At 43.1% G+C, this 24,199-nt stretch overlaps 1 protein-coding gene across 2 annotated transcripts in view; it reads right to left on the bottom strand.

The window, feature by feature from the left end:
• Window positions 1–18,311, bottom strand: part of ephb4a (eph receptor B4a) — a 39,866-nt gene extending 21,555 nt beyond the window's left edge. For both annotated transcript variants that reach the window (XM_053441308.1, XM_053441309.1), the window contains exon 1: window positions 17,542–18,311. In XM_053441308.1, coding sequence (XP_053297283.1) covers window positions 17,542–17,608 — 67 coding nt within the window. In that variant the 5' untranslated portion in view covers window positions 17,609–18,311. The remainder of the gene's footprint in view (window positions 1–17,541) is intronic.
• Window positions 18,312–24,199: the final 5,888 nt, after the last annotated feature.

Genomic DNA, 24,199 nt, shown 5'->3' with positions numbered 1-24,199 from the left:
GCTGTGAATTCTCCCGAGAGTGTCTGGAGTTCAGTCGGAAAGCAGCACCACTGTTACAGTCAAACCACACTCGATGACAAGTCACACTGTCTGTACGAATACTCATAAAGATACATCCTTTGACAAGCTCATTAAATAAATACACCCTCCTCTTCCCCCACGCTGCTCCTCCTTCAGAATAAAACACGTTTAACTGCCACACATAAACACGTTCACGCAAAATAATTAACCATAAAAGAGCGAGTGTTTAAAGTGGACGGCATCTCGTGTTGTCTATTAATATCTGCGTCTTTATATCTTTGTTTTTCCCATTAACGTTTTTCAATGGTCACTCGATCACACCCACAGCTGCTCACATCTGAGCCCCTGATATTTAATACATTCACCATCAGGGAGCAACACACACACACACACACACACCACCCCCCTCCTCCACCCCTCTGTCGACAGCGAATATTACTTAAATTGTACTTATGGCATTCCACCTCGGTGTCGCTCCCCCCCTCCCATCGACCTCTCTCAACGCACGGCACACGGAAGCAGCGACACACGACTTCACTAATCATCGGTGCTACATATGCAGCAGGTCTGTCATTATGTCACGCTGAGAGGTAAATGGTAAACGTAGCTTCCATCACCGACGTCTCCCGCTGCACCTCCACCATTTCTCTCTTTTTACAATCTACTCGCTTTACACTCCCGTGCGCAAAAACTCCCTGGAAAGAAACACACACACACACACACATGCTTCTCGCCCTCTTCCACTTCGACACCGCAGCAGCCCACCAACAACAATCTGAGGCGGGCGATAAAGAGGAGGGAAGGAAAGTCTGCAAAGAGCGGAGAGGGAAGAAAGAAAAAAAGAGGACAGAGGTGGAAGGGGAGGATAATTGGGTGGCACAATCCAGGCCGGTGCTTTCCCCGCGTTTAGTCTGCCTCGAGTTCACTTCAGCACAATTTCAAACACCTTCATAATACCAAGGTTCCGGTGTGAAGACTTTTCATATGAACACCTGCCTCCTTTTTCTCATGCTGATTTTTGTTGGGGGGGGGTAGGAGGGAAGGAGTGGTAAAGAAACACTCTGCCCCAGGCTTGGTAATCACTGTTTATCGTTGCTCTATCATTAAGGTTTATGAGGCAGGATGCGTGAGCGCGGGTGTTTCTATTATGTGCATGCAAGGCCTTGCCTTTCACTGAAGCAGACTCAGGCTTAAGCCCCGTTAGAGGAAGCCAGCGTTTCCCCTACATTCTTTCAGCAGAGGTGGCCACCCACTGCCGGAGAATTGCCCTGAGTGCAAGAAACAAATGTAGGAACAATGAAAATTCGTCATCTGGTCGTATTTAAAAACCCAAACAAAGAATTGTACAGTAATTACAGTACAATCGCTGGCATTAACAGACACCAGACGAGTCTAAACGGACACCGGCGCTGGCAGCAGGACCAGTGCTGAGCCGTGGAATTATATTATGAAAAAATAACAGTTTGAAGATATAGTATGTACAGATTTATAAGCCAATTTTTGTTTTCAAGTACAGCCAGGGCGAGGTGAGGGTGGAGAAAAGGATGAGGTATTAGTATTGACATGATAGAGTTTTATTTTTAGCAACACACCATGTTGGGAATACACAGCAGAGGGAAAAGTTTTTGTTGTTTTTTTCATGAAAAGCAGATAACAGTGGAGGGTGTTGTACGTGGCTTCTTTTGAAATGTAAAACAAGACTTTGTCATTTCTGACAAAAGGAGAGTGAAACAAAGCAAAGACAACACCCTAATTTTCTACACAGCTGTCATTAGGCTCAACAAATGTCCAGAAGGCCGAGAACAGGAGGCCAGGTGACCTGAAGCTCCTTTTTCCTAATGTAACTTCACATTTAACTTCTACACCTTGTTCCAGTTCCCTCCCCTATTTTTTACTTTCTCTGGGGCTCTGGATTGCAAGAGGGAAATTATAGGCCTACGAACATTTGCCGTGCCTCAGCTACAATTAGACCTCATTTTAATTAAAGAAACCGAGTGCCGATTACACTCATACACCTAGAGAAATCCAGACAGAAGGGAAGAACAGGGGAAATGAAAACGAGAAACGTAAGAAGAGATGTTGGAAGCTTTGGGATTTGTCTATTCGACAATATTATAGCCACATTCATCAGGTTACTTGATCTTATGTGTATTTTTTTTAAGATCCTGGTCGGTTAACATGAAGCTATTCCAGGCATGGTGTCATTATGATGTACTTCTGTATGGCCAGTTTATTAATTATACCATGATGACATTTGCATGTAATAAGCAAGTGACTTATCAACCACTTGAGTCTTTCAAATGCACATTTTTTATCATAAAGTAGTAATAATTCATGAATTGCCGTGTTAAGGATTTCCATGTGCTTGCACCACATTAGGGGGTTTGGGATTGAAGCTGCTCTCTGCCGAGGCACGATATAAAATTTTCTTCCAGTTTCTTTGAGTCGTGAAATAAGTCTTTGATAGGAGAGTTCGTGTCCTCCAGGTTTTACTCAGAACCTCATGTTTCGGGGGATGAAGCCGCCACGTGTTTTAAATTTTGCAAAGCCAGTACCCTGAAATCAGACATGCTCGAGGATTATTCTGGTGCCTCAGGTAACTTGATACATTCACATTTTAAATTAAAGGAACACACGTTGTTAAATATAATTATTTGCTGTCTTTCCACAAATTACACAGGATTGTTGATACCACTCTCATGTTTGGTTAGCTTAGCATAGCGCTGGACTACAAACAGAGGGAAACATCAAACCCCAATTTTTTTGTTTTCTTTAAAACTAGGAGCCCCAAAGCTCCCTTAAGCTCTTTTCAGACCCTAACTCTGGAAAATGTCTGGAAAATTGGGTCCGGATATTCAGCCGAGGGGTTGTGCCTGAGTGCAGCATGCTGGCACCAGGACATAAACAGTTACAACTTGTTTTTGTTTAGAGCTTATCGACAACGGTGTTTATGCATTTGTCATAAAAAACTCTTGAATCTCGTCTTTTTCCAAGTTTACATCTTCGCATCTTCTACGTGTTTGGCTCCTTTTTGTTCATCATGAGATAAGTTGCATTCGTTGTAACTTTTGCATCCGTCATGTTAGAAACCTCATTCGGGCTCACTCAAACATTTTCCAGACATTTTTCTGGCAGGAAAAGCTCTGGAACATGCATGACTGAAAGCAGCTCAATTAACAAAGGTTTATGGCTACACCCAAACATCTCTGTTGGTCAAAGAGTTTTTCAGCCTGAGACAGAGCCCTGCTGTTTGCAATGTCCTGACTTTTTTGCAAAGTCAATGTCCTCACACAGCAAACTATGTGTCAAATTTTAAATGTTTCTGTATTAAGAGAGTTTGATCCATTATAATTGCTACAAGAAAAACACTCAAGTAATCCTTTTGCATGCGATTATCACCTTCATTGTAAGCGAGGAGTGATCACCACCAAGCTATTGTTGGTGAAACTTCAGAAATGCTAATGCTGAATGTCCTTGGCACTCAGGTTATCTACTGTCGTGCACAAGAAGAATGCAAATGAATAGAAAAAACTATATTTTTTCCTTCACATGTCAGCTCTGCATTGTTTTGTGAGTGTGGGGCGTGAAATTTGCGTGTGTGCGTAAACCGTGTTTGTGTATCTTTGACAAGAGTTGTGTCTAGTGAGATTAGACCTCAGCTTCCTGTGGTTCCTGTCCCTTTCCCGTCTCCTGTGCGAGTGGGGGCCAATTTAACTCCTGCCCGACTGTAAAACAATACCCTTGGCCACATTAAGTATGTGTCAAGGAGCGACGTGACGGGAGCTGAAAGTAGCAAAGGTGAGATGAGGAAAATGTGTACACGTTTAACACGTTTTCCCTGTCTTGTCTGTAGGGGATACATGGTGTCAGTGCAGCGGCTGGTCTCTGTCCCAGGACAGGATGTGACCTACTTAGGCAGGAAGCTTCACACTGGACAGAAACCAAAGATGCTACTGGAGAGGATCAACACTGCAGTGAATCAAACCGACTGACCCAGCCCACTGAGGATTAGGCACAGGTCCGTGCTACCTGCCCTCTGAATGTTTTCCATTACGTTTACACGGCCCACAGAGATTCACTAGACAGAATCGTTACATTAATCATCTCCACTTGAAGATGGGTTTCCCACAAGTGCATCATTCACTCACACTCACATGAGAGATCAGAAGACTTCTACCCCCGAGCTACTAATCAATTCCGTACGGCAGTTAAACTGTTTTGACTTCTAGTTATTGTTCAGCTGCACGCGTGTTCTTGTCTTCGGGCAAAACACCTTTTTAATCTTTTCAAATCCTGGCGCCGCGCTTAACATGAATCCATCTGTGAATCATCACAGTATAAACAAATTAACAAAAGCTTCTCCCCCGGTGTTGAACCACAAAACGAATGCAGGTGCATCTCTGATTCCTTTTATAATGAATTGTGGCATATAGTGAAAGGGAAAAATGTTGCATTATTCAAGCTGCACTGGTTCAAAGAGAGCGTTTACTTTAATCAGAGTGGTATAAAAATGTTTTGACCCTGACGTAAAATGAGAGATTTAAGGTTAAGAGGATATGATACATCTACTTGATTCGGCGCCTCTTTATATTGCCGCCTACGAGTAATGAGTTTCGACCTTTAGTGTCAATTCCTCAACGGCACTCGTGCATCGTGGACTCAAAGAGCCTTTTTTTCCCCTTGGACAAACCCAATTCACACTGTGGAGAGGCCAGAGATATTCCCAAAGAGACTACACTGGATGAATAATGGCCACTATGTATAGAGAGGTGACTTGTAGGAGCATTTGGGAACAGATCTCAGGGTTATTGTAGGAGGTGTTGGCTGCCGGACGTCTGCGTACAGTGAGAACAGACTGATTCTGGAAAGGAAAAGCAAAAGCAATAGATTTGAACATTTTCTTCTCAACAGGACGCAAGCAGAAAAAAACCTTTGGCTTTTCTCTGGATTAATTGTTAATCATTCAGAATTGGATTCTAAGCAGACACATTCAAATCTTTCAAACAAAAGCTTTTCCCACCCAATCCATCATATGTGTGATTGATTCAACACCTGGCTTTATTGATCTGCCACTGTGTGAATTCAACTGCAGCTACCTCCAATTAGAGAAGCTGCTTTTTCTCAAACCCTCTTCAAAAATAACCCCACTGACTGGCTGCTTGAGAACCTTGTTGCAGGCTACACCAACTCCCTGGTGGCTTCCTGATACCGAATCCTATAAGAGGAGGAATAAATTACAAAAAATAAAACCTAAAAAGACCTTTATAAAAAAAAATCATTACATTTTGTGAGAGTATTCTGCACTTTTCAAAACCGCTGCATTACCACGAGCCATGCAGCCGTCGAAGGGGACCTATTAAGCTCATTTCCAGCTCCATGTTTTCACTCTGAGACTCCAGTAGTACCTCTGCATGATTCACAGTTCAAAAAAAGTCATAAGCAATATTAGCTGGGGTCTCCTTACGGAGCTTCCTTAAAAGAGCACCTTCCTCTGATTGAACATCCAGTGCTTGTGAGTAGCGCCTCATCCTCTGACCTGTTCGGTGGTTCTGAACGCAAACTGTGAATCAATCAATTAACTAGTCACTGAAACCCCCCCGCTTATTTCTGCATTGACCACAATACTAGAAACATTCGGACGTATCAGACTTTTAACACACAGATATATATCTATTCTTCCGGTTACAAGTCTATCGTGTGTTAGAAGCGCCGTACACACTCGCGTCTTTTACTGGCAGGAAAAGTTGCAGTAAATGTCCACAGAAAAAAAATGAAAAAAATGTGCAGCAACTGACGGAGGAGATTTCAAGAAAAGTCCAGACTTCAGTGAAGGCCCTGAAGCAGCTTATGTAATACAGCACAATTGATTTGAAATGGAAACTTCTCCAAATCCAACATATATATGTTCGAGCCCAAATCCAATCCAGAAATGTGAGAGTAAACAACAACAAGAACAACCGCAGTAATGACGTCCTGTTTACAATGACGTAAACAGGACGTCATTGTTTGATAAACATTACACCATTTAAATACTTATGTGGCAAATAATGTTATATTTAGTCTTTCAATCACAATCTGTATATTTTAAAAAACTTTATACGGCCCGTTTATTAGTGTAATAAGAGAGAATTTGGCTAAAATGGTGACTGAAAGAGGAAACCCCTCTGTTGCTATTAAAGAGTTATTTTGGCGACGCCAATCGATTGTATAGAATACCTGCTCTTTCACTTATTTGAATGCCGGAGTATGTTAAATGACTATAGGTCCAATTAAGTCTAGACTATTATGGGAGAATGAGCCGAGCCTGGAGCCAGCTACGGGATAAAGGAAAAATAAATAAACCACTGGAGCCAAGCGCTCAGAGCAGTTTGACGTCTCTGAATACGTCTCACAGGGATTTCTGTTACATACATTTACCTCATTATTTGAAACTTTGGCAACGTTTAATATGAACATCCAAAACTGTAATATTATATATGTATGACAGGAACTCAGGAAGGGCATAATAGGTCCCATAAGAATACTATGAGGTCAAACTCAGCCAGGAGTTGGGATCATACCGATATAAAAAAAACAGATAAACCAGTGGTGTGTGAGCTATTGTTTTTTTGTAATATAAAGACTGGTCTTTATTGAGAGGTAGAGTTACAACTATCCCTTATTTCTTTTTAATACCGATCATATATATATACCCTATTTAATTAACTGGTAATTTCCATTATATATTACAAAAGCCCAAGACAATGCCTTCAAAATGGCTTATTTTTGTGTGACCACCACAAGATATTTGATATACAATAATTAAAAAAGATCAAATCCTCATATACAAGCAGCTGGAAACACAAATTGTCTGGAATGATTCATTTAGACAATGACAAAAATAACTAAATGAATTTGATTATGAAAACAGTTGGCCATTTAATCCTCTGTCAATCAATGGATCCATTCATTGACTGATCATTAAAGCTCTATCCACATTACTTTCTCCCTCCTGAACCAGACTCTCAATTTCTCTCTTCCATTATCCATGTTATTTCTTCACCTTAAATTGCCTTCCCCCTCTCAGATGACAATTATTATAATGAGCCCCATTAGCGGCAATATCCTGTTACGATGGAAAAAACGTCAATCATTTCATATTATGCTTTATCGTTTACTGCGTTGTGCCACTAAAAAGCCTTTAACAGCAATATTCTTAATCTTTGGAATGCCGCTTTGTGTTCTTCTACGCAACAGGGGGACTTGCTTGAAGGCAACACAAACATAAACACGATGAAGAACAGGAGAAAGGTTCTGTCCAGTAAAGCTAAAAGGAGGGGCCCGCCCTGAAACAAGAGGCTGCTTCTCTCACATGTAGTTCAGGAATGACAAGTCTACCATGGACCGAATACACATTCAGTCCCCACAACAGAGTCAATATCTGTGAAGGCATCGTCCACAATTTACACAACATTTATCACACACGTCTTTCTCACCTAATCAAAATCAACTCCTTTTGAAGGATGTAAAAATAAATAAAATATATGCAAAAGATTTAAAACTTTCTCTACCAATACACAATGTTTTTGTATCCTTGTATCCAGTGGAATTCCCCCCCACTACACTGAATGCTACGTCTTCCCGCGGCTGTGGAAGGAAACACATGTTTTAAGTTAGAGAACATGTATGGTTTCTCTTCACCTTGATGCCATCGGACTGAAAGGCGAGTGCCTGGCTAAATTGATGTGTGCTGCACAGTACATTTCAGCACTTTGCTGTTTTAAAAGACATTTTCTGTGCTGATGTTCTTTGCAGGCATGTGTTTAGTGGAAGGTTTCTGCTCGGTGCGGTCGAAGGCTACAGTCTTTACAAATGTAGAGGAGAAAAAGGGAACGAGAGGAGCAAAGACTCAAGGCTGAAATGCTGTTAAAAGTTGTTTTTAACATTTGGAAATGACACTTTGGTCATTGATTTATCTTCAGTGTGATGTGCTAGTCAACATCACGGAAAGCATCTAGATTTACCCGTCTGAAAACAATCAGAAAATGTCGGCAATTTCAGATTGGTATTTAAAAGAAACATTTAAATAATTTGGGAACGAATTCCAAAACTCAAAAGCCGGTGGCACAGTGGCACAGGTCAAACCGCCGTTGGGGTTCTGTCTGTAAACATCTGCATCAGCCGACCCTCATCTGGATCAGGGTCAGCCAGCGCCAAGCTTCGGTGAACTAGCATTGCTGCCAGGAATGGAAAGATATGTGTTGTTCAAATGTCATTTATAGAACCCTCGGGAAAAAAGAGAAAGGAGACCATGACTACACAGACCAAGAAGAGAAACTGAGACTTCATGTGGTAAATAATTTAATGTGATTCATGTTATTGTGTGGTTTTATGACTGAAATGTTTCAAACTACACTGCAGAGACTCTGAGTTGGTTTTTCTATTGAACAGGTCCAACGCAGGTCGGACACACATGTTCCGCAGACCTGCATCATACGCAGGCCTTCTGTCTGACAGTGGTTTAAAAATGAAAGCTCTCGATAAATCTGTGGGTTTGTTTTTTACTACAGCATCAGGATTCTCATGGACTAAGTTCAGGTCGGACAACTTTATAGAGTCACACTGCTCTATGCCTGGAAACTATCACACATTATCACAATGTGGTCCAAACTGCCCTCTGAAAACCAACTAGCCTAGAGTTAAGTTATCGACTTCATGGAGGGCTTGAGGGCAGCTTTTTGGAGGAGAGCTGTGTGTCATCACCATGGGAGTGTGCAGGTGAGGCGCCTGTGTTCAAACACTTTTTCAATCTCTTTACAAAGAGGATTTCATCCCCCCCCCCCCCGTCTTCTCACATCCACGGGAAGGCCTGAGGTTAGGTCAGCCGTAGACTGGCACCCCTGCAGGACGGACCCTTTGGAGTCACACAGAGCTTAAATCTGGGATGATCTTCCCAACCAGCAGGAGAGAAGGCCACCCCCGTGTTTTCTGTGTCTCTGGATTATTACACCAGCTAGTTCACCAGTTGGAAGAGTATCGATTGACTATAAGCATGTGTGTGTCTCCTCTGTCATTTAACCATGAATGTAAAACCTGGCTCCACTATGAAACGTTGAATTTTTGACCCTCAGAGCTGGAATGCAATATTTCACTTTCAGCGGCGAATCCACTCTTCTTTGAGCAGTGAAAGCGTGGAAATGTGAGCTTACACTTTATGTTAAATAATACATAACAGGTGACGGATCTTATTTCCAATCCGATTTGATGAAAAACCCACAACTACTGCTGTGATGCATCTACGACCTCTCCGTGAGCCCCAGAAATGTCTACTGCTGTACTTAAAACAAGTTTTTATCAAAGCCTCCTCTAAAGCACAGTCTACAATTCATTTCGGGAGAGGAAAAAAAATCATGCCAAAGAAAACGCACACACACACACAAACGCGCACGCAGCTTTCAGTGACTAATCTGCAGTGGGAGGTGGACAGCTTGAAGCTAACAGTGCAGACTCCAGCTAAATAAACCATCTAAGGATTGACACATCTAAGTGGAAATACAAGGGAATAGACAGAGAATTTTCTCTTTTATTCTGACACATCACACTTTCATGTTCAATCAACAACAGACATGCTGAGAGCTAATTCTCCTCATCCGTACATGCATTGCACCTACAAGCATCAGGGTTTGTTCATCAGAGACGTGTGTCCATATATATATATATATGGACACATCGTTTGATGTGAAGCTATTTATTCGTGCAAAAAGAGCATAATTTTTCACCCTCAGCCATTTTTTGTTTTCATCAGGGGATGACTTCAGTCCTTTACAAACACTTTGAATTCCAAAAACACTTCTCTAATCCCCCACAACAAATGAACCAAGATTAATAATACAATGACTCTTTTGCATAAGGCTGAAAAGAGTTAAAAAATGATGTGCCACTGAAGCAATAACGATATGGGAGAAGGCAAACAGTGAAAGAACATTTTTTTCTGTGCAGCCCTCCTTCAAAACAAGAGTTCAAGTTACCAGGAAAAGGTGTTTAATGATTCTTTAATTGAACTGACCTATTCCTTTATGGAGCCTGGCTCCCTCCTGAAGCTCGCACACAGCTACGTGCAAGGATGTCTCTGTTATGCCGTATAGAGCAGAGCCCACTTGCTCCAGTGCGGTGTATCAAAGCTGGCCCTGGGAGACGTGAAGCCGTGTGCATGCATAAAGGTGGAAGCAAATGTGAACGTGATCTCTCCAGGTTGACGCTGAACCAAGGTGAATTGCGTTTTTCAACTTAAAACTGGGATATCAAACGCAAGATGTAGGTCAACCCGTGATGCAGGGAGGAGAGAAAATATCCCGAACATGTCGACTGGCAGCGCATGCTTCCAGCAGAGAGATTTTAGGTTTGCTTTTTTTAATCAAGTCTTGCACGTTCAGGCTCAGACGTCTCACCAGCTCCGTGCTGCCTCATCCCCTCCCGCGATTTTTGACAAAAACAGTGCGACAATGCCGTGCAGAAATGCCTCACAAAGATTTCCCTAATACAATGCTCAGTGTGCCTCAAATAACGGATGGGATCAGTGTGCCAGATAAAGATGGGGCTGAGACAAATACCTCCCCTTCTCTGTTGTTGTCCTCTAATTAAAGACCCTTTTTTAATCTCTTTATTATAATCACATATTCAGCCCATCACATATATCTGACAGATCTTGCCCCAGGTGTGTGTGATTACAGAATGCAAATAGGCAATGCACACACACACTTTGCTCATTACACGGTGTGCAGACATGCACCCCCCTCGCCCTCACTGCATTTGCTCTCTCTGTTTCATTGACGCATGCAGGTCTCCCCGTCTCTCCTTGACTCACTTCAAAGAGAACCTCCATCCCTCTAAAAGTGCCATTCTCCTTGGTGCTTATGGCTGATAGGCTGTGGCCTCATTCCCTCTCCGCTGCAGCCTGTCCCCATTGTGTCCCACTCTGAGAGAGTAGCGCGTGGGTGGAGGACAGACCGGCTCTCCAAAGTGAACGCCTGACATGGATGTATGGGCTGGGGGTGCATCCTCTCACCAAGCTAAACTATCGTGCACCTGCAATTCCTCGATGCCATATGCATCCTTCTCTATGAGGGGGCACTGAGAGAGAGAGAGAGACAGGGGCTGAGAGCACTTGTGGCACTTGGACGCCTGTTTAACTCTTGAGGAAACTAATCATCGGATTGAGGTACAGAGGATGATGGGCTACAGGCTTTCGGAGCGGGGGGGGGGGGGGGGGTTGCTTTAAATGCAAATCCCTTTCTTATAAAAAACGGTTCCGTTTAAAGGGATTTCTGGGAAACGATCCACATTTCCACGGCAGGGGAGACAGTCAGCAGGAGAAAACAGGATAGCACCAGTCAAACATCAAGGAGACAGAGGACGTGGAGAGAGTAGCAAAAGAAAAGGGCTACATGTCTGTGAAAGAAGGGATTGGGGCTCAAGTGAAGCCTCTTAGATAAAGAACATTCTGCAGTTGAGACACTTGAGAGAGTTTTAGTTTAGATCGTGAAGCATTATGTTATTCGCTGCCATGGAGGAGTCAGGAGGTGAAAGAATAAATAACACTCTGGAACAAAATATGAGAACATCCCTGTTTTCTGAGGGTTATTGAGTGTTGATCTCCATCTTGCCTTCCCTCGAGAAGCAGGCAACTATCTGCAGAATGTTTTAAGGAGCCTGCTACATTGAGGTTAGCAAGTTGGAGATTAGCAACATGGTGAATGTTGCAGTATTTGTTTATGGCACGCAGTCAGCTGCTTCATTTCAACGGCTACCATTGAACAGCACCCGGAACATGTGGGTTTCTTTATCACCGCTGTCAAGGGTTTAATGTTTTCACCCCTGCCCATTTATTTGCTGGTTGGTTTGCAAGTGAGATTACACAAAAACAACTAAATGGATTTCCATGAATCTTGGTGGAAGGGTGACGTATGGTCAGGAAAGAGGCCATTGTATTTGGGTGCAGATCTGGATCAGGAGGTGGATGCAAAATATTTAAGATAATTTTCTCTTAACCACGCGAGTTAAGTTGTTTTTCAAAAAAAAAAAAGAAGATTTCTCTTCATTATTCATGGATCAATTCAGACGTGTTTAGAGACTGACAGTTTGGAGCATGTGCAACTTGGATCAGCACCAACTCCAAATCTGGGTCGAGTGAATTTTAATTCGGTTTCATAAGGGAATGGCTAAATTGCTCGAGGTTATGAGAGACAGGAAGCCCCCTCACCCCTATTCCCATCAACACAAGCTAAAAAGTGCTGTTGATGATTTCCAGCCGAACAGCAAAACATGCCCGTGCTAAACAGTCACACCAACAGCTGCACGCTCTTGTTGAATACCATGCGAAAAAATGACTTGTAAAAGGACGGAGGTAACAGCTGCAGAAACAGACCATGTTGGAGATCAGAGACACTCCCCCATAGCCAGAGCAGAGGGAGATGGATTTACAAAGCTGTTCTCAAACTTTACGCTCTGAGTACAAGTCCTACCAGCCGAACGTAAACACTTTCGCTGAAGGGACACAGCCCTGGCTTGACAGCACAGCTCAGCAGACAATAACACGTCATCTCCAGAGCCTTTTCCTCCACCGCTCCTCATCTACAGTCAAGATGCATGAACACAGTGTTTTTCCATCCACTTTTTTGTATTCACGTTTTCTGTTTGCATGTAAAAATATCTGGATTATTTTTTTATCAAGTTGAAATACTGCAACACCCATTTGACACTTGGATGAGGTGGGAAAAACTACATGTATTCTTTCAGGCAACGTAGGATGAAGAGGCACAACTGACACTTCCATGGTCTTGGTATAGGAAACGTTTCAAGCATTAACAATGGCTCGGCCCCAGTAACATGACAGTGAGAAAGCATGCAAAACACCAGGACCCTGAAAACACAGATTCTATCGTTTACAGCAGTGCTTCTGCTACTTCGACGTGCCAACAACCTGTGGTGTGAACAAAAACATCTGATGTGCCTGAACCATTGAGGAGAAAGACCTCCCTCACTTTGATACATCAATCAAAGATAAAGGTCATATTTTCATGCTTTCCTTTCCATTCATTTGTAACTATACTCCTGCCCTGTAATCATGTCTTCTTGTTGCGCCCTCCTCCGCTAGGTTTTCACGCCACTTCGCCACTCGATCATAATATCCACATGACAGTTGTGGATGGGAGCACAAATACAATAAAAAACACGTTTGCTTTGTCCAACTTTTGTAGAATTTGGTTAAAATAATCATCAAGTTTGGGTAAAGTGTTGACTATTGATATTAAGACAAATTATCATATCTCAGGTGATCGCACAGTTGATTGAGTATGAATAAAATGCCCCAAAAAACAAGCCATGGAAAAGAGACAGAACATCATTAGTGCATCTGTTTTCTGACAATGGTGTTGACATCATTAAAGCTCTGGACCTGAACAGGTGGGAGAGACTGCGGTGCTTTGTCAATGACAGCATTTGGAATTGGAAAGAGAGAGAAACTGTGTAGTGCAGGAGGAGTGAAGAGGGGCAGGGAGAAAAACAAAATGGGTAGTTTATGGGTGTGTGGGAGGATAGGGATCCTTCATAGCTTACATTTATAAATTCAAGTATGTTTTAAAATTGTAGTGGGGCTACATTAGAGAGACTTAATACTGGATAAAACTATGTCTTTTCAGTTTAGGGACTCCGTTATACTTCTCCTCACATCATACCCTTTTATATGTAAAGTGAGGCAGAGAAAGAATGTGTGTGTGTGTTTGTGTGTGTGTGTGTGTGTGTGTGTGTGTGTATTTGTCTTTCTGAAGTTGCGATGACAAGCAGACACCTGTGCTGGGTAATGTGGAGCAGTAATGCTAAGGTTTGCGGCACACTTGTAATAAGAGCTAGTGGTGCTTACCAAAAGTGGAGAAACCAGTATATGGCCACAACTGTTGCCGTTGTTTGCATGCTCATTTGACAAAGGGGAAGTAAGCTGTGTCATCTTTTCCAAAGCACTCCGTTATTTGAGTACACAAACATACAAAAACAGGTATTTGCAATTTGGAAGGCATTTGTAAAAAATCTCCATTTTAATGACTCCAAGCGTCATTTGCATGCAGACAAGTTTCAGGGTTGAGGGTAGAATTAGGTTTCGGTCAGGATAAGGGTTGGGGTTAGGCACACAAGCTGGGATCGTTCAAGTTTGGGTAAGGGAATGCATTATATCAGTGTCCTCCCAATCCTATAAAGACAAGAATGTGTGTGTGAGAGAGACAATGTGTGTGCATCCTTGTTACTAATTTCCACCCAAAGGTTGTTATCAATTTCCAGCCAAAGTAGTGATCTGATCAGGAGGTCTGTGTTTTAATCTTGGTGGAGACAGAAGGGAGAGAGATCTATGTGCCGAGCCAGCGAGTGGCATGCGTAAGTGAGTCATTTATCCTTCATTTGGAGAAGGAGGAGAGATTTGGCAGCTGTGAGCTTCATCTGCCCTCCCATCAGTTCATTACAGAATTCCCTACTAGGTGGAGAAAAGGGGGGGGGGTTGATCCACTGTGTGCTGGAAGAGGAGTGGGCCATTACCCAAGACATGGAAATCCGACATCTTGTTCACACTTGGCAAGACAGAGAAGTTCTGGAATCGGCCCACAAGACCCCGTCAGCCTCCTCGTCTACCCCCCCGCTCTCCGCACTGTGCCAGCGCTGCACCTGTTTGGAACCAGCGTCTTCTAAAAAAACAGCGAGAGCGAAACACAGCAAAGTCGACCGCGACTATTCTGAGGCACTTTCTATTTTGGATTTCATTCTGCCAGCGAGGACCTGCAGGACACAGCTTCCCACACACAGACCTGAGGTTAAGTATCTCATATGTCCCTGAGAAAAAGATAGAAGAAGTGAAACTCGTCAGTAGAGTCAAATTAAGCGTCTGGGAAAATCCCAGACTTCTCTCAGTGAAATACAAAGTCAACAATGGCTCCCCCCCCACCACAAGAATCCAGACTCTGCTGTAGCTGCAGTGACATCTTCTTTTGTTGGGTGTGTGTGCACAAGCACCAAATCCAAAGCTTGAAAAGACACCCAAGAAATCCATGGGTGACGACACGCACGCTGCACCCCTGTGTTTGGATAGTCTACATAGCAAGAGCCACACTGTAAATCCCCCCCCCCCCCCCGTAAGAAGAGAGCGCAGCAAATATGCAGCGTCCAGCCTCAAAACCAGACGTAGCTGACAGATTTGTGCTCCTGCCCCAGAGTGGGTGAAGTCATGCATGGCTGTGGAGCTCCGGTTTACAACAACTGTTGACTGGAAGGAGCAAACTTCAGGAGAATGTTCATTGTATGAGCGCTCATTGTATTCAAGGCGAAATTTATTTTATTGAAAAACCCTTCATCGCCACAGCGGCGCATGTTGGAGATTAGCCAGAGAAATCGTTGGGATTCGTCAAGTCTTTTGTTTTAACGTTAAACATGAACTCATTCTTCATTTAGCGATGCTGGGTGCGAGCTCACAGACAAACATTACCAACCAGAGACTGTATATAAAGATGGATGAAGAAAAATGTCTCTGATGTTTACTTCGACTTTTTAGTTTTGCCAATGTCCCATCAGCTAACACGGAGGAGGCAGGATTTATGACCTCGACTGCTGCCAAGGTTCTTTGGCTTCAGTTTTCGGGGAGTAGTCACGTCGTCCATCCACGGTACCAACCAGTAAAAAGCGTGATGGAGATCAAACAGTGCTCTTCACAGGACCACAGCAGCAAGCAGCCGACACAGCAGTAAGGTACTTTAAAAGAAACGGCTGCAGTTCAACAGCTCCTTGAGAAACCCAGTTGTGATCCTCTGATCCCCAGTAAACACCGTCCTATTATTTCCACCGTTTTTCTATAAAAGCCTTTGCAGAACGTTGCGTCACCAACCATTTTTTACAAACTCAGTTTGCAGTTCACTCTGTAGAACCGCAAACTTCCCCATTAATGCCAGCGACATGGCAGGAGGGAGAAAAAAAAGAAATAAACACCTAGCCTCGTGAAACTCAGCCCTGCTCCCCTGCATTAAGGAAATCATCCCCACGCTGGCCTGGTAGTTTCACTGCCTGATGATGCCGAGCCGCACCGGCCTGTTAAAACCAGACAACCATCATTTTCTGAGGGCATTATGACAGATAATTTCAGTCTGTGTTATTTGTCCCTCCAGGGTTCACGGCGCAGATCCAATTTGACCATTAACGTCAAATCTGCTGGCAGAACCTGATATAAATGATGATCCACATTTGTTACAAAGCACTGGAGTTTTTTTCCCTTGAAGTTAAATGGAAAAGCTAAAGTGTCTCATCCAGTTGTCTACGTCATCCCACAAAAAATCACTCCAGCCTCGTATTAGCCTCCACGCACTGAATGTTTTAGTATTGATTTTAGGGTAAGGGGGTTAAGGGCCCCCCAAGGATGCAGCCTAGGGCCCTTTTTATGGCTTCTAAGTGAAACCTAATAGAGACACACTCTTAGATATGACCTCATTGAAGACATCAGGAGAAAGAAAACGATCTTGTCTTTATTTATAAAGGCGTTATCTCCTCTTTTTCTTTAATTTAAACTAAAAAGGACGAAGCCGCTCTTTGAAGAAGTAGGAGAAGAACCACATTTCCACCACTGACATTCATATTGGGGTTGGAGATATAAATGTAACGCTAAGTACCTCTAATCAGTGTGGCTGCAGTCATATCCTGCTATGATATTTATATGATGATTCCCCCGTGGATTTAGGTCAGCTTCTTTTGTGATGTTTGCACAGCATGCTTTTAAAATTCCTTGTGGGTTTTTTATTGCACTCACTCGTGGAGAGGAACAGGATGTAATGCTACGCCGGCCCTGAAGTGCAAATCACACACACTACACATCACAAAAGACCACAGAATACAAATTAAAATAAACTAATTGCACAACATGACGACAAATTACAAAACACAACCGTATTAACTTCTAACTAGTAAAGTTTGGGACCTGGTATTAACAAGGCTCGATGCTGATTGGATGGAAGGACCGTCCACACGTTTTGTGATTGTCATTGTGTTTCCTTATTTGCCGTGTGTTTTTTTGTTTCACAGTTGTGTTTATTTATGTCCTAGTGTGTTTCCTTACAGGTGCAGTTGCGTTTCCTTGTTTGTCGTTGCATTTTGTCATTTTGTCTTTTTTTTCTTATTTGACATTGTTTTTCTTTTATTTGCCGTTGTGTTATGTCATTTATTGTTGTGTTTTTGTATTTATCATTGTGTGTTAGTATTTAACGTTGTGTTTTCAAAATGCATAATTTTGTTCCCTTATTTATCCTTGCGTTTTTCTTAGTTCCTGTAATGTTTTGTGACTTTTATCATTTATTTATTCATTAATGCAATTGTGAATTCTTATTAGTCGTTGAGTTTTGGGATTTGTTTCTATATATTTTATGATTTGCGCTTCTGGGCTACCATACAAATAACACCAGTTGTAGCCACAGAAAACCAGTCCATGCAATGGGCAGCATTAGAAGAAGAAGGCTCACTCACCTTCCTCTGCAGAGACCAGGAGGATGCAGCCCAGCAGCAGGACGATGCTCCGGCGTGTCACCTCCATGGCGCACGATCACAAACGAAATGCTCCTGTTTCTCCGTGATTTCCTTAAGACCAAGTGGCACCGGCGACTCGGCTGTGCGCACTCACTGACCGCAGACCTGTCCGCATTTAGAGTGGACCTGTAGTGTTCATGTGGGGGAGCCACAACGCTGCAGCAGAAACACACAGACACACACAGTGGAGCTGTCAGGAGATAGTGGCTCTGCACTGTTGTTATTTACTCTCCGGAAACTTCTCCTCCGCGTTGTCCAACTTTGACTTTGTGGTGGAAAAGTCTGGACAGAAAACTAGAGTAGGGGAACAAAGCACCTCCTCCTTCTCCTCCTCCGTCAGCAGTGGGGGCTCGTGCCTCAAACTTGTTGTGTCCTCGTTTTCCTTCAGGGGGGGGGGGGGGGGGGGGTTCAGCTACCACACGACTCTCCCCAAATCTCTCTCTCCCTGCTTCACCTCAGCTGGACGGTTGCGCAGGTTTGGATCCTCCGAGCAGAGCGCACGGCAGTCCTCCTCATCACACCTCCTTCCACGTCGTCCTCCGCTCAAGACCAGGTTTCTGGACTGTGGGGGTATGACAGGAGAAGATATCCAGGGGAGGTGGAGGGATGCGGCGTGGCGGGTCAGCTGTTACAGGAGCGGCGGAGCAGAGACGTGCGCAGGCTTTACGCACGGCGGTGTCCCTGGTGGTGCGGTGCGGTGGCTGAGCGAGGTATGGCTCCTGTGAGCCGCTGGTCACCGACGCTTCATCACCGCATCACACCCCGGAGTCGAATGGCACCGGCAAGCCCCGCCCATTCCCGTTGCCATAACAGCAGAGTCAAGAGCGCGTGGTGAGAAGTTTCGCTTCCGGGCGGCGTCTCCAAAGTAAAAGCTCAATTATAATATAGGTGTGTTTCAAGTCAGGGGATGCATTTGGAGACCCATTGTGACACATTTCGAAGGCTCCCCCAACTGCAGTCCACAAATGAGTCCTTCCTTCCTTGAAAAACGAAGATGCCCACAGGTGGATCTCTCCAGACCTACCCAAGGAATTATTCCGCTTTATTGACAACCTGTTTTTCATAGAGGGGCGTCAGAAACACCAAGGAGCATTACAAATATCTTGTCCTGTCAAATGTCAGCTCTGTTGCTAGCCAACAGTGATAAAGGCAGGATGAGCTGGTGACCCGATCACTGAAATCCTCTGTAGACCAGACCTTCTCACTTAGGTCCGACCTTTGTAGTCCATGCAGCCTAAGTGTCCTCCGAAGGATGCAGCCCCTGAATTGAGACACCCCTTATCTAACTAGAATGATCCTCAGCAGGAGCGCATGTCTCTGCCAAGGCCCAATAAAATCCCCTTAAATTCAATCAAGCTGCACCAAATCATACACAATCATTGATTTCAGTCCCCTATATGATACCTGAAAAGTGCTCTACCTCATAATATTGTAATATTGATTAGAATGTGATGAAAGATTTCTAGAAACATAAACTTTACGGCAGAGGTAGTAAGGATTAAATAAATTTTTGTTTGCAGTTATGTTTACTTACATCAGAGGGACCCTTTCTTGCTTTACACATTCACGCAACGTCCTGGATCAAAACTCATGTGGGGTTACTGAACAGGCCTATCATGCAGAGGCTTCCACATATCACAGGGTCATCTGACCTTCACCTGCAAAATATCCAGCAAAATATCCCAGAATAGTAACGACAAAGAGATGCAAATTGGACATAAAGAGGCATGAAACAACCAAAGGAGACACAAAACAACAACAGACACATGCAAAACAGCCTCTAAGACATCAAACCTGAGACGTAAAACTAACGAAATGTCTGCAGAGAAACAAATGATCACACACCATGCAGCTGTGTGGTTTGTGGTTATTTAAAAAGTATTTTAGGCCTGTAGTCTTTTTGTTGAGTTGGAAGTGTGGGGAGCCTTTTATATGTCTGTGTCCATAGCACATAGTATCATAATTCATCTATTGTTATAATATTACTATGGGTCTTAATTACCAATAAGATCAACTTTATTAGGATTAGATTTATTCATAGTAAATAAGCCTACAAAAAATATCTAGAAAAGATAGCAAAATCCAAACAGAGTGTAGTATATAATGCATCATCCATACAATAAATTCTCTAAAGACATTGACACCAATACAACTCCTATACTACACTATTGAATGGAACAATTTCTGCATTTGTGCTTGTCCATGTTGACATGAAGACTTTAGTTTGCAGTAATTCACATAAAACCCACTGGTCATATAAGTTCACAAGCTCCACATCTGTACATCAGTGAATCTTTCACTCACACTCTTAATATACTCCTGCAGGTAAGCTTAGTCATCCAGTAGCGAGCCCTTATTTTAAATGGATCTGCAGTTCAACCAAATGGAGCTGCCTAGCTTCCTTTCACATAAATCACACTTCTTAGGCAAATAACAGATGCTTTTATTTTGAAAAGCGATCCACACAACATCCGGGGATAGTTACAATCGTTCAGGTTTTCTTTACTCCAAAATAACAATGAGTGCTGTGTACAAGTACTGGCATGTTGTACCTGTAAATTGTCCTCAAGATAAAACTGCAGGTTGAGTTAAATGTACCAGTGTTGGACCAGTCGAAAAGCAGATTGTAAGTCTATCCATAATACTGACAAAAAGCAAATGCATTTAATTAAAACAAGTCTGATATAACTGCACATTGAAGATGACAGAGAGCAGCACATCTGAAGAACGAAGGCCTTTAAGATCCGGGCTGATGTCTTCTAACCCCACACGCAGCGTTTGGTCTCCTGCTGAGGTCAAAGAAGCAGGAATCTGCAAAATACAGATAACACACCACTTGACTCATGATGCAAACGCTGCTGCCACGTTCAATAATGTTTCATGAAGTACGAATAATTAGCATTTCTGACCCTCATTACAAATAATTAGCTCGCTTGCATTTGTGCCACATCACAGGCCATATTAAACATTCACGTTTTATGACATCTCTCTCTCTCTCTCTCTCTCTCTCTCTCTCTCTCTCTCTCTCTCTCTCTGAAATGTGCATGTTTTATTTCCTCCTGCAGCATTCGGATCATTGCATGGTCTGTGTGAATGAAAGCCATAACATCACCGATTCATTACATCAGTGTTGCGGAACAGCCCGTTTTCTTATTTAATTAATGGGTGTTCCGCTCCAGGGAAATTTAACAGATTCACTTTTTGAAGATGGGGGGGGGGGGAGAGACAGCAGCATAAATGAAAGGATATGCAAATTTTAGGTCTAAATGACTAAATGTAAATATGAAATCAGCAATTCATGCTCGCTAACAAGGCCAGACCATGTGTTTGATTTTGGCGAGGCGAGACCAAGGTTGCTTGTTTTGCTGTTTCAACTTGTGCTGTTTGTTTCTCGTGTCTTATGTCAGGATAATTGGGTGAAACTCCAACTTGCATTCAATTCGTCCACGCTTTTGATATCATCACAGGGTGCATTGCTGTATCCTCAGTTTGTTTCCAGAGGGCAAGAGAATGGGATCTATTCCTATACTGTTTTGCCCTTTACTGTATACACATACTATATATACCGTGAGAGTTGTGTTGAAAGTAAAGACAAGTACGAGCCGTTCACAGAAGGAGCAGTTTGGCTGTTTGCACTGTTCTGTTGCAACTGTCAATTTTTTCAATTCTGTTCTTTTGTTCATATGTTAGTGTGGAAGATAAGTGGATCGACACTCAAAACAGCACGCGTACGGGGCGATGCTCAGGGGCTCTCAGCTCGCCAGAGCTGTCACATTTGCTGTACGCAGTGAGATTCCTCTTCATAAGCTTTAATCAGACTCTTACTTCCAGCACTGGCAGAAGCGGCAGTGGGAGCTTCAACAGGAATGTAAGTGTGAAACAAACGACACTGATAAATGGCCTCGGGACGTTCCATTTTTTATCACGACACGTCGGGTGTATAATTCGTAGAAATCTCTTCTGCAGTGTAAGAGTGAAAGACGGAGGAGCTTTGAGTGACCTGCCGACAGGGCCGTTCTTCAGCCGCTTGGTTCACAGCTGCGCTTATTTTTGCAGAGACACCTGAATGTCACCTCCGTTTTATAGATCATCACAAAGCAAAGCACTAAAAGTCTGTATGAGGGTACGAACGTTTCAGAGTTGGTGCGTAAACACGATTGACACAACGTGAGGTTGATTTTTATTTTTTAATTTGTGCGACAATTCCAGATTAAGAGATATGGACTTTGTTTGAGAAAGAATTTAAAGGGATAGTTCACCCAAAACGTATCTACTCACATAGACCAGCATGTTACTATGATTCCATAAGCATTTAGCTCAATACAACCACTATGTGTGAGTACAGCCTTAGATGGCAGCATGGCCGATGGCTCAGGCTTTCTCCCCCCACACCCACATTATGTGAGTAGTGTGGCTTAGAGAGTTTTGCTTAGAGGCTTGATGAGCCGCAGATTGAACCACCAATTGTTGTGCAATCAGTGCCCACCCCCCCCCCCCCCCCCCCCCCCTCTACCTTAGTGTAAGCCATCCCATTAGATTTTGTACATTATTCTTTACATGGTGCATTGAACAAACTGTGCCTCCTAAAAATGCAGCTACACAATGAGAAGTGCACCCATATGGACCCGTAACAACCTGTAATGGTACAAGACACGCAATGAGCTTAACAGCTAAAACGTTTTCGGTGTGAAAGAGCTTTTTTCCTGACTCATTACAGAATCACCAGATAGACATTTTCTTTTTTAGACCCCAGTGTCCTCCAAAGACTGAATGTTGGCCTTATCTCTTCGTTTCCAGAAGCATCGCGCTGGTTAGTAAAAGTGTCTGTGGTATTTCTCTCTGGCACATTCAAAATGACACTTATATATTCTGCATGCAGTCATACTAATTTTTGGGATCATGAGTTATCATCGCTGCCACAAAAACTGAAAGTGTGCATTTGGCGCGGGTGACATTTTAAGCCCTCTCGGGTTAAGCTCTGCCCCTGCAGCTTTAAAAGTGACACCAGAAGGCTGCACTCTAAAAATGATGTCATACTCTTGGATTGCGAATCAGAAAAACCAAAAGTCTTTGTCATTTTCAATTCATTTCAAGGTTGTTAAATGTTACCCGCACAAGGTAACACTCCTTTGAAGCCAGTGTAGCATGTTTTAATAAGCGGAATGGGTACGGAGTTGACATTTTTCCTCCAAAAAATAAGAGTGAAAATGCCAAAACACCTTTCTCGATCCATCTCATGCAGAAGTCTCTTTGTGCTAGTGTTGGCCGCAGTGTGGTGTTTTTAATAATTGCTACTAAGAGTAAAGAAAAAGACAGCAGAACCCACTAAGTTTAATCTGCTTTCAAACTGAGAGCTCTGGCACAGAACCACAGGAGTCTGTATTATCTCCGGCTGTAAACCAAAGAAGGCACTTCTTTTCAGACCGGCACAAAGGAGCATCTTAACGGCAAAAAAAAACCTGCACCACACCCTGCCGAGCACCTCTCTGAAGATGAAGCCTCTAATCTCGATGCAGTCAGCGTGATAAGTGGATAAAAGAAGAGAAGGGAAGCTGCTCGACTGACTCATCTGGATTTACTAACAAAGCGCAAGCTGTAAACAAGAGAGGCGAACCCGAGATGTCCTACACAAACACAGTTCGAGGGGGAACCGGCTCTGACCTGATGAGCCGGAGAGCGAGAGGAGGGGATGGAGAGTGGAGGAGTGGAAGATGCAGCAGGCGGAAATGAATAATAAAACACAAACATGGAAGTATCTGTATTTGATCCTCATCTCCGGGCTGCAGCTGTCATGTTGTAATGAAGCTAACAAATGATGCTGACAACCTCCCGTGTGGAGCCGGCGCTGGGTAGACTGATTGAAATGTCTCTCGGTAAAGTCGAGGACTAACAGTATCTGTTGCTTTTTAGCTTTTTTTGGAAACTGAACATGTCCGCTGTGTAATCATCCTGGATTCTCAGGATTACCTTGACCAAATAATTGAGTCTGTGCAGGAGGATAAACACACACATCTGACAGCTCAGGCGATGGAAAGATAGAGACATTTAGCAAGTGCAATGAATTCAAATGTGTGTGGAAAAACTTTTACTGTGTGGCACCACTCATATGTAGGGCAGACAGAGTATATTTATAACATTTGTTCGTTTCTCCAATCTCTTCAAATCAACTGCACTCAAATACTACACAAACCATTTATGTTTGCCGCTAATACAAGGTGTCACTGTTATCTCTGCAACAGAAAACAGTTTATAGTCTCAAAAACAAACAAGGAGTGAGATTTTATAATTCACCACATGGCTTTGTCGTGTAGCTGTAACTTACACTGGGGTCAAATGTAACAGGATTAAATATGGTGTGTGTGTGTGTGGGGGGGGGGGGGTATGGTGTGTGTGTGTTGCAAGTTGCATTAAATTAACTAGACTGAGGCATAAAAAATGGAAGCGTCAAAATGTTGTGCATGTGTGTGTGTGCGTGTACATGCCTGTGTTGTGTGTCATTCATGCATGTGTGTGTATGTTTGTTGAATACATTTTTTTGCTTCCTGTTAGAACTCACTCAGACTGTGGGAGTCTTGTACTCTTATAGATTCACATTCAG

The sequence above is a fragment of the Pleuronectes platessa genome, chromosome 15, assembly GCF_947347685.1.
Source record: "Pleuronectes platessa chromosome 15, fPlePla1.1, whole genome shotgun sequence".
In the NCBI taxonomy this organism is placed as follows: Eukaryota; Metazoa; Chordata; class Actinopteri; order Pleuronectiformes; family Pleuronectidae; genus Pleuronectes; species Pleuronectes platessa.
Note: the sequence above shows the minus strand (reverse complement) of the source record. Positions and strands in the feature narration are given on the sequence as shown.